Source organism: Perissodus microlepis, chromosome 15, assembly GCF_051167445.1.
Source record: "Perissodus microlepis isolate ML-2025 ecotype Zambia chromosome 15, ASM5116744v1, whole genome shotgun sequence".
Lineage (NCBI taxonomy): Eukaryota > Metazoa > Chordata > Actinopteri > Cichliformes > Cichlidae > Perissodus > Perissodus microlepis.
Window position 1 is genome coordinate 2342543 of NC_140475.1, and position 11321 is coordinate 2353863.

At 43.2% G+C, this 11321-nt stretch overlaps 1 protein-coding gene across 2 annotated transcripts in view; it reads left to right on the forward strand.

Annotated features, from left to right (window-relative positions):
• Positions 1-8191, forward strand: part of ches1 (checkpoint suppressor 1) — a 67857-nt gene extending 59666 nt beyond the window's left edge. For both annotated transcript variants that reach the window (XM_084954335.1, XM_084954334.1), the window contains exons 5-6: positions 3250-3358; positions 4425-8191. In XM_084954335.1, the coding sequence (XP_084810461.1) occupies positions 3250-3358; positions 4425-4983 (668 nt within the window). In that variant the 3' untranslated portion in view covers positions 4984-8191. The remainder of the gene's footprint in view (positions 1-3249; positions 3359-4424) is intronic.
• The last annotated feature ends 3130 nt before the right edge of the window (positions 8192-11321 follow it).

Consider the following 11321-nt stretch of genomic DNA (forward strand, 5'->3'; position numbering starts at 1 on the left):
TATAATCTGTGTAGAAACTATATATAGATTCACATAAATTACAATTAAAGCTTAAAACCTGTTTAGATCTTCCTTCTGGTCTGCTACAGTCCAGTCTGAGTAGGAAACCAGAGACAAGACTTTGGCCTCGGTGGAAAATCTGAAATGGGTTAAGAAACAAATTATCATGTGGAACTTCTTAATGTTTGTCTTAAATCTGAAATGTTTTTCTAGCTGAGGCATTGTTGTAAACTAGAAAAAGTTCCAGTATATACTTAAACACCCTGAATACTAAAAAGCTTCTTCTTTTACATTATTTCTCCAGCATCTTGATTGCAGGTTAGCTGTAAAAGTTTACTTTGTCTACCCTTAGTTTACAATCTCTTTCATAATTACAAATTAAAACCATCCATCCATTCGCTACCGCTTATCCTTTTCAGGGTCGCGGGGGGTGCTGGAGCCAATCCCAGCTGTCATAGGGCGAGAGGCGGGGTACACCCTGGACAGGTCGCCAGTCTAACACACAAGGACAGACAACCATTCACACTCACATTCACACCTAGTGGCAATTTGGATTATCCAGTTAACCTATCCCCACAAACTGCATGTCTTTGGACGGTGGGAGGAAGCCGGAGTACCCGGAGGGAAGCCACGCAAACACGGGGAGAACATGCAAACTCCACACAGAAAGACCCCGGCCTGATGGTGGAATTGAACTCAGGACCTTCTTGCTGTGCGGCAACAGTGCTAGCCACCGTGCTGCCACAAATTAAAACCACAGACCTGAGTCACTGCGTGATTCGTTGGGGAAGATGTTTTTATCGCTGTATTACTGAAAGTTAGATGACTGTTTTTAAACAGCACTTTTAATCACTTTTCTTTTTTCTTTATTATTATGATCAGCTGGTTCTTATATAGCATTTTTCTACACTAGCTGATCACTCAGAGCGCTTTATACAACATGCTCCAATCACCCAAGCACTATTTTTATCCTTAAGTGATTTAACCGTAACACATACTCGCACACTGATGGATGCATCGGAGAGAAACTTGGGGTTAGTAACTTGCCCGAGGATTTTTGGCATGCAGACTGGAGCAGGCATGGACTGAACCACCAACCTCCTGAGTATTTTTAACCCAGTGCTGTATTTACATTTATTCTTTCAGTGATTACTTTGGTTATATTTGCTATCTCTTTTATCTATTCTTCATGATTTGTGGTTATCTCGGCGTTTTCATTCTTTATAGTTTTGTATATAATAATTTTTAGGGCAGCTGGAAAACACTTTGCATAAACGCCTGTTCTACACACATAAAAGTGACTTTATTTGAAAGACTGAAGCTTCATAAATGTTATCAACTGTCTGTACTTTAAATATGAAGCTACAGCTAGCAGCCAGTTAGCTTGGTGTAGCGTGAAGAGAGGAAAGAAAAGCTAACAGTCAGGGTGGTTCTCTTTAAAGTTAATATAAACTGTCTGCCACCAGACAGCAACTTTTAGGTAATCAAAAATAAATGAATATATATCATATTTTTTGTTGTTTAAGTGTTTCTATCTTATGCTAAACTGAGCTAATTTAAGCTAACTAGCGCTGCACTGCAGCTCTACATTTACCGTACAATCACGAGAATAATATCAATCATATTACGTAACTCTCAGCAAAAAGGAGCAACTAAGCTAATTTCCATACATTAGCTGCACACACACGATATTAAAATAACAAGGTGAAAGGTTGGACGTTTTTCTGCCTGCTGTTAGATTGGCTCAGGTTTGTAAGCTGTAACCTTCGTCTGTCACTACAGATTTTTAGGCCCAAGTTGTTCCGAAGCCAGTCCATTTCCACGACTGTGTGTTTCAGGATGTTGTCTGTGTCTGAGCCCAGTCGTGTGGGTTTCTTTCTCCAGTGACCTCTCTGTATTCTGCACCAGTCACATCATGCTTCAATGTGGTGACCACATTAGCGAGGTGATTAGCAGCACCTGTCTTTTGCCAGTAGAAAAGCTTGGCTTTCCAGACATGAGAATTCAATCTTTGTCTCATTAGTCTGCAGAAAGTATCGTTTGGTAAACTCCAGGTGGGCTTGCCATATGTCTGTTTTTTCAGCGGAGTAAAATGGCACTTAGGCAGAGTGCCGCAGAGTTGTCCTTCTGGTGGGTTCTTTAGTTTCTTTGAAAATTGGTTTGCGTGACCACTGGCTACACTTCCTCCTCCCTGACCAAGGCTTTTCTTGCCTAGACCAGATGGACGACTGTTGGAAGACAAACTTCTTCCACAACAACAGAGCTCGCTGCCCAACGCAGTCGGATGTCGCAGGTCTCCTGAGGGTTCTTTGAGCTTCTTACTGTCGCGTTAACACTGATCTGTTGAGCTACTAGTTCACCTTCAAGTTTAATGCTAATGATGGAAGTCTTATAGGCCATTTGTCATGTGATCAAGTAGTTAAAAGTTAGTTGAAAAAGTCATAACTATTATATTCATGTCTGACACAAAGAAATGGAAGTCTTGTTGCCTAGATAACCACTGAATGTATTTGCCACACAGCCATTAATCAGTGAAAGACTTTCTTCACTGACTAAAGTTTGAAGGTAAAAAAAAAATATAAAGTCATTGAATGTCTTTATTTAACCTTTATTTATACACAAAGTCTCATTTACAAGAGAGACCTGTTCAGGCTTCAGGTTCAGATGAAACGGGGAAAAAAAGTGAAATTTAATGACTGTTTCATAAAATAGACACTGAATCGTTTTTATCTGCAGCTTTAATTTCAAAACACTAACCCGCTTTGGAAAATGTTGTTTTCTGACATTTGAGACAAACCAATAAAAAAGATGTGAATTTGTCCCATTTTTCTCCCTCAAAAAATAGATTTACTTGGTTATTTTAACACTTGGGTTCGAAACAGATGTGCCTTTCAGATCTGTGGTGTCCCCCTTTGAGTTCCAGCGGCTGCTGTATCAGGCAGGCTGGATTTGGCCGTGCCCAGTGGTCGTTGGTAATTGAATGATTTGCAGCGGCCTTAACTCATTTATGACGCTTTCCTGCTCAATTTAACCTTGCCTCGCTCATCAATATTGCCCCGTTGGCCTCCTCGAATGGACAGTGGATGCTCATCGAGCTGCTCCTGGGTCTTGTGGAGGTCGGATCTGAGAGTTTTTTGTTTTTTTAGGAGCTTCTTCTGTTGCTGTTTTGTTTTTTTTATCCCTCCGCTCGTCACTGAAACTGATTCGTGTCTTGCGTGTAACTGATGTTCCATCTGCTCTCTCTTTCAGTTCCTCGAGGTGTGATCCAAAATGGCGCCCGTGTCAGGAGCCAGGCCCTCTTCCCTGTTATCAGACCCTTACCTGTAAGCCCTGTGGGGAGCAGAACCTCGGCCATAAGGTGGGTAAACTTTGCTCCTGCTGCCTTCAAACGTATAATTAACACCAGCGGGGGCTGCACACACGCATTCCCTCTCCCACAGACACGCCTACACCTACATGCAGTGGCACAAAGCTCGGGGAGCTCCCAAATTTTCCACTGATAGTTTACATAATTACATCTTTATTGTGCTCGAAAGTCAGAGGCGTTCACACGCTTCCTGCCGTGCACGACGTTTCATCCAGGTGTGTTTATATAATGGTCTCTCGCAGACACACAAACACAAACAGGTTTATTAGAGGGAGAGGCCTCGTGATTCAAAGAACATTGGGAGCATGCACGGACATGCACATCCATCACAGGAGCACGAGAGTATGATGGCCTGCACTGCATAATGAATTAAACATACCCGAAAGGCTCACTAAAGGTTTGCAGTGAATATTTGATCACTGTAAGGGAGTGCATGTTTTTCTTATGAGATATTAATATGCTCACGCTCTCATTCTGGGGGGAGGGGGGGATGTCCGGGGGGACAGGGCACGCTGCTGAAGCTACTTTTTGATTTATGGGTTGTCAGGATTACCCCCCACCCCACGCCGTCCTTTGACGCTTTACAGCGAAAAGTGTCTCCCGACTAATAGAGCAAAATGCGCGTCGCAGTGTAACGAGGACGAACAGTTAAACGGCCTCGCCGCAGAATCGTCACCGTCGAGGCGCTCTGACTTTAGAGTTCGCAAGGTTCTTTATGTGCTGAGCAACCTTCGAGACAATGGGTGCTGCTAAAAATGCACTGTGTCATTGGGGTGGGGGGGCGCAAAGGTGGCAATCTGAAAATGAGGCAGCTCGTTTCTGAAAAGGAAGGCTGAGTCTTTGTGAAATACGGGCTTTTATCTGACCTCAGAAATATGCACACGAGGCCCGAGGGAGCTATTTGTGGCTGATAGATTAGAACCTGAACTTTTTTCTAGTAAAGCAGAGAAGCTTGAGTGTCAGTGGAGTGAAGCAGGTCCAGGCAGGCAGCCCACCTGGCAGTGTGACAGCAGGAGTAACGTTATTCTCTCCCGCTCTGTGTCCTCGATCCATACAGATCATCCCTGGGCGATTATCTAAGCCGAGGACAGGACAGCCCATCCCGCTACTCTCCTCCGCCCTGCGGCGAGGACCTCCAGGACGACCACACTTACAGCACCGCCAAATCCCCCAGCAGGCTGTGCTCCTCCCAGGTCACCTCCCCTTCCTCCCCCGTGGACGACGACGACATTATCGCCGTGGAAATCCAATCAGACGTCAAACCCGAGCCCCGGGAGATCCCACTGGACTCTCACGTCACCACTGCCGCCACCACCACTACCTACATTTCCCAGCAGCCCCCGCGCGGACAGAGACGTAGTTTGGGGGGAGCCGGGACTCTGGCTGGGAGCAGTTTGCCCTGGACCAAAAGCCGAGCGAGAGGCATTAGTGACACGCTGCCGCTGAAGAAGCGGCGCGCGGCGACGGTGGAGAAGCCGCCGGAGAGCGACGACGAGGAGATGAAAGAGGCGGCGGGATCGCTGCTCCACCTGGCGGGGGTTAGAGCCTGCCTCAACAACATCACAAACCGCACCGCCAAGGGCCAGAAGGAGCAGAAAGAGGCCCTGAGAAACTAAGACACACACACATAGAGCAAAGCATAGACACACACACAGACGGCTTATAGCTCCAAGCACACACACACAGATTTACACACACACACACAACTAGGTCAACAGGTAACATTACTACAGCATTAGTCTCAACGGACACTTGTCATCTCCCTCTATCTATCTGCAGGGCATTAGGTGAATCCTACTTATTTGTGGCAATATCAAAAATCTATGTTTTCCTACATGTTCAGCAACACTAAACATCGATGGGTATTTCTCATATGTCTTTGTTGGTTTTTTGTTGTTTAAAAAGGGGATGAAAGCCATAAAAAAAGGAAAAAACAAAAGCACGTTTTGTCACTAATTTGGACGAGCGCGACAAAACCGAGTCACGTTGCCGGGAGGGGGAGGGCGGGAGCTGATGATGGCTGTTTGTCTTACCTGTTTGTTTCTATGTGAATCTGTAGCAATCTTGCAGTGATAGCCGGCAAAGGCGGCCGACCCGAGTCTGGGCGAGCGCCGCCGCCCGCCGGCATCACTCTCCTACATCCACGAGCACAAATGTGAGACTGTGCCAAAGATAAGCGACCAGGTTGCTTCATGTAGCCGATACGACAGCTGACAAGAAAAAAAAACAAACACAAAAGTTCAAAGATGGCGTAGTAGAGCTAACGAGAGAGAGAGAGCGAGCGAGTGACCTTAAGTGTGGAAATAAATGTAAAACCCAATGTGATATATATTCATGCACTTATTTTACGCCACTTATAATAAAAAGCATCATGGGTAAAGACATGGTTTATTTCAAGAGCACTCATAGTATTTAAGAATAAATATATTAAAATTAAAAAAAAAAAAAAAAAAGGTCATGTTTTATCACCATAGAGACGGATAGTGTGCCGGGTCTGAGGCAATATCTCCTTCATTTTGTTGTTGTTGTTGCATAATGTAAAACCTCCTCCCTCCACCCCCTCGTACTTCTCTCCATTAGACGACGTAGACACCTGGTATAGATATCATAGCTGCCAGTAGCTGCCACCACCTTCCTCTTCATTTGACAAAGAACTATATACATGAACTGTGGGTTTAGGTTTCTGTTTGTGTCTGTTTACCCTCACTCTACCCTCATAAAGATATAAGCAATTTGCCCCTGTGCGGGCAACTCTGTAAAAAGGTTAGAAAATATTTTATTTTTTTCCTTTTTCTTAATTGAAGCAATTTGACCTGCAGGACTTTCTCAGTTATATTGCATGGGTGCTTGTAAATAAGATAAAAAGCAAATCTTTTTTATTCAAAGATCATGTAAGATAAACGATGTATTTAGCATGAAGCATGACTTATTTTCATATAAACCTTGATCCTAGAGGAAAGAAAAAAAAAGTTTTGCCGCCAATTCTTATACCCGTGATTATATTGGAGATTTTTCTTTTCTTTTTTTTATTTCTTCTCCTTCTTTTTCTGAGCGGGCTTTCAAAGACACGTCTTCAGGGAGGAAACGTGGGAGATCACTCTGCAATTAGAGGCCCAAAGGACGCCACCTCTGGGCTTCGGGTTCAGGCTTATAACGTAGGCCAGCTGAAACACCTCTTGGGGGGGTGGGCTTACGACTTCTTCTGCCTGTACAGTGATTTCTTTTATTTTTTTTTATTTAATTTAATTGTTTTAGGTGTTCAATGTTAAACCCCGGTGTTATTCCAGAACACGTCTGTGGAGTGTGTGCGTTTGTGTGCCCAGGAACACACACCCTTTAACATCGTGCCTGCCTGCCTGCCCTCAGTACCTCTGTTGTCACGACAGAACCTGTCTTTATTTATAACAGTATTGTTTTTACTTTTACTTCAGTGTGTAAATGTACGCGTGTCCTTCCTCTCCATCGGCATTGTTCGGTGTAAATGTTTGAAATCAGAAAGGGGCGCGGGAGACCTTGTAGATGCCCTCATATCTCCAAGAAAAGAAAAAAAAGACGACATGGGAAGGGGACGTTTCTTTTATTCTCTGATTTACAGACAGTATTTTTAACTCCAGGTGCATCATGGCTAAAACGGGAATGCGCGCACAAGTATTATCCGACCTTCGTCTGCGTATAAAATAAAGCCGCTTTTTAGGTGAAAACGTAGGCTGGGCTTTGGCTGTAGCAGCAGAGCCAGACGGGGGAGAGGTGGGGTGGGGGTTTGTTTGAGCTGAAGAGACGTTGAACGATCGTCAGCGAGCCAAGCGGGAGGAAAACAAATGCATGCCCCCATCCACCGGCACAGTCTTTCGCCACCTGTAGCATGCATCACTGGCTTTGCATTTTGTGTGGTACCCATAAAGAGAAAAAAGAAAAAAAGGGGGGGGTAAAGGAGACACTGTTAGTGTTGTCGTTGTGTGCCATCTGTCTGTCGTCTGATGTGTGTCTGAGTGCTCCCGGGTCAAGCACTCTGCTGTATTCGATGTACCAATCCGCCGCTGTGGTGACTAGTAACCGCGTTGAGTTGGCAAGAGGCATGTCGAGGGGGTAGAACGTGTCGCTTTAGCAGCGCACGTTTGTTTTTGGGGGTTTTCTGCCTCTGGCTCACTCTGTGACATGCAGGAAAGAAGATCTGTTCACCTCTGAGTCCTGGTAAAACACACGAACTGTACCTGGACGTATTAAAGCAAAGTGCATCCACTTCACTGCCTGAAAAGCCCCCAAACAGCAAAGTGTTTTCTTTCAAACCTGCCAAACGTACCACAAAAAGCTCCTAGAAGAATAGTTGCCATTATTATTATTTTTTTATTATTTGTTGACGTTTTTACGCGCCTTTTAAATTTTCCTGTTTCTTTTTGTTTCTCTCTCTCTGACAGACTTATCTATAATACTGCCATTATTTTATTTTTTCCGTGACTGTCTGAGCTGAATATTGGAAAGCCATAGGTTAGAGATGTCAAAATGCAAAACTGTTATTGATCTGTGCGATGTGATGCAGGGTACACCCAGGTGTTGTTTTCTTTTTTCTTCTTCTTCTTCTTTGTTTTTTTCTTTTTCAGTAAATGTTCAGTTTTCTCCTTATTGTGCAAATCATATTGCCAAAGAATGATTTCAAGACCTATTTCATCACTACATGTAAATATCAACGTTGTCCAATACCGTGGCAAAAAATATATAAATGTTGTTTTATTTTGTTTTCCATTTTCTGAGAAACTACAATGATGTTTATGTGATGTATTGTCTTCCAGTTGGTTGCAATAATAAAAAAAAATACGAGTTGCAGAAGCTACGCTTGGCTGTTGTTCTTCAGAGGATATCATGCAAGACAAAAGACAAAAGCATAGTTACAGTCGGAGATATGGACGTCAACTGAAGTGGCACCACTGTTACTCATCCAGTGGGCAAATCTCACACAGTACTGTGGGACATAAAGTATCAGGCAACCCTAATTTCTTTATATTTCGATAAAGCAATGTGAAATAGGTGCAGCAATTTATGTGCAAACATATATGGAAAAAACTGATTTTGCATAATTCTAACGAGCTCAAAAGTCAATATTTGGAATGACCACCTTTATTTATGGGCCACCAAACTTTGGAAAAGTGCACTATTGCTAAAAACCATCATCGAACTCAGGTGTTGCAATCACTTCAGTGGTCACGTGTATAAAAGTTAGCATCTATGATACAGACTGCTTCTGCAAACATATGTGAAGGAATGAGTTGCTCAGTGAGCTCCAGCGTGGTACTGTGATAGGATGCCACCTGTGCAACAAGTTCAGTCATGAATAAAATGTTCTCTCTACTAAATGTACCACCGTCAACTATTCACCTATTAATGGTGTTATAACAAAATGGAAGTGATTGGGAATGCAACTCAGCTACAAAGTGGTAGGCCACGTAAACTCGCTGAGCGGAGTCAGGAGATGCTGACTTTCCACAGTCAGTCACTACAGACCTCCAAACTTCACGTGTCCTTCAGATTAGATCAAGTGCGCAGAGAGCTTCATGGACGGGTTTCCATGGCTGAGCAGCTCCAGCCAAAGATTACATCACCAAGCACAATGCGTCAGATGCAGTGGTGTAAAGCACGCTGCCACTGGACTCGTGTTCTCTGGAGAGCACGATGTCTTTGTAGTAGAAGAGTCCAGGTGCTGACCTGGTCTGTCGACAGACCTTTGCCCATCAAGCTGTGCTATCTTGGGCATTTTTGTAAGACTTTAATTAATTATGTTTTTGCAACAGACTGCCAGTAGCAAAGTACCTTAACATACTACTAAAAATAGGTTCTTTGCTAAGGCATCTGTTTTAGGTGCAACACTGGTTAATTTCTTCAGTTGGGTGCCTTTTATTATTCTTGAATGATGCATAGGTCAGTGTTAAACAGCTCCTCTGAAATGGTCAGGTACAAGGACTGGACTGGAAATTACTGAAAAAGCACAAGAAAACTTTGAAATCCCACTTTGAGCCCACCTTGAATTTCTCTTAAAAATTCAAGAAAATCTGGCTCCTTGGAAGCAAAATAAAATAATATAGAAATTAAGTGTCTCGAGACTTTTGCACACTGCAAGCCAATTTGCAACCCACCTCCACCACACATAAACCGCTGTAAATCAACCATTCTGAGTTTTGTTAAGAACATATTTACTGGAAGCTGATCAGAGTACTAAACAATTAGCTGTTTTCATCTCAGCACTTCAAGTGAAATGTAGTAAAGGATGTCAGCCTTTGCCATCCACCTCCTCAGCACCACACAAACCCACACTTACTAGTAGAGTGCTACCTTTGTGATACTAGAGACTCTAATTTGCTCTCAAGACTGACCCCAATCATTAACCTCACATATTCCCATCAACAAGGGTCTTATCATAACCAAGCCTTTCCCGCCAGTTAATTATTCATTTGCTTCTTCTAATCATTTAAGTTCAATACTTCTGATTAAAGTCCTGCTCCCCCTCCCTAAGGGAAAGAAGTAAAAGAGTTAAGTGTACCAAAGAGTGCCTCAGTGTCTTATCAATCTGAGTGGTGCCATTTTGGAGCCGTGTGGCAGTGGAAGCCCATTCATAATTGAAGCAGAGACCGGCTTAATCTTGAGCCAGTGCCTCCCTGTGCAGCACGCTCCCACCACAACACAACTGGAGCTAGCAGCTCCTCTGTTGCTATGCAACTACAGCGAAGAAGAAGAGGGGGGTGAGAAAAGAAAAGTGTGCATTCTGTGGATCTTTAGAGGGCATCTTACTACTCAGTTACAGAGTGAGACTCAAAGGTAGCGACAACATTTCATGGATAACGTGGCTTCACGTCTGATGAAATCTCACATTTAGAAGCACAGATTAAACAAAGTCTTTTTCCCATCATGTCACTTCTTTCGTCTTTTTCCCTCCCCAACTGTTCTCCACTGGAAAAGGTTTAAAGTGAATCCAAAAGCACATCCTTGTCAGGGGCGGACAGGCCTTTCATTTCATCTCAGTGAACTAAATGAAATGAATTCAGGTGGTGTATTATGCCATTTCAGAAGAGCCACACTGAACCGCTGAGTGGATTGATGCACGCGGAGAGCTGTGTGCTCCCCGGTCTATATCATCCATATCCTCAGAATGACCAGCGAGGCAAGTTTCCATGGAGACAGAAGTGGAGGTAACGTTCTCTTGTCAGCTCTCATTTATTGCAAAGCTTTATTGTTTTTTGTGGGGGGTAAATTTCCCCTTTGGTAGTCAGGGCAAGTCTGTTTCAGAGCAAGCAAACAAGACCAGTGGATGTTGCTCATCCAAAAATTCACTTAAATCTGCTTTTATTGAATAACGTGGAAAACAGTTGCGTGTTTTACAAAGTGGATTGTGTGTGTGTGTGTGTGTGTGTGTGTGTGTGTTTGAGTGTGAGTGTTGAAATGTGGAAGAGAGAGCCTGTTTTCCTGGTGCGTGGTGTGATCACCCTCTTGTGGTGGCACGATGTTACTACATAAAGCACACTGGCCCCACAGAGAAGCATTACAGGTGCAGTTACGAAGCTGGTAAAGGTCAGACTTGTTTAAGGGGCACCCGTGTCGTATGAAAGTTTTAAAGTGTGGACCAGTAGTGAAAGAAGCATTCAGATCCTCTGCTTAGGTAAAAGTAGTGCTGAGCTAACACAAGGTCCAACTATTAAGTGCAAAAGTCAATTAAACTGTTGGTGTTGTTACAAGTGAATACATTAAAAAATTATTAGCACTATTTCTTAAATAGCCTTTATGCATTATATGTGATAAGAATATCATGTTTTTCCTATTAATAATGGTTACATCTATAAACATGTTGGCACTGACAACTGTATAGTGACAATAAAGGCATTCTGTTCTATTCTGTTCTATATGTATATTTTTTTTAAAATATTATATTTAATCTGCAACAACCAACCTTGGCCATTAGACAAAAGCATTT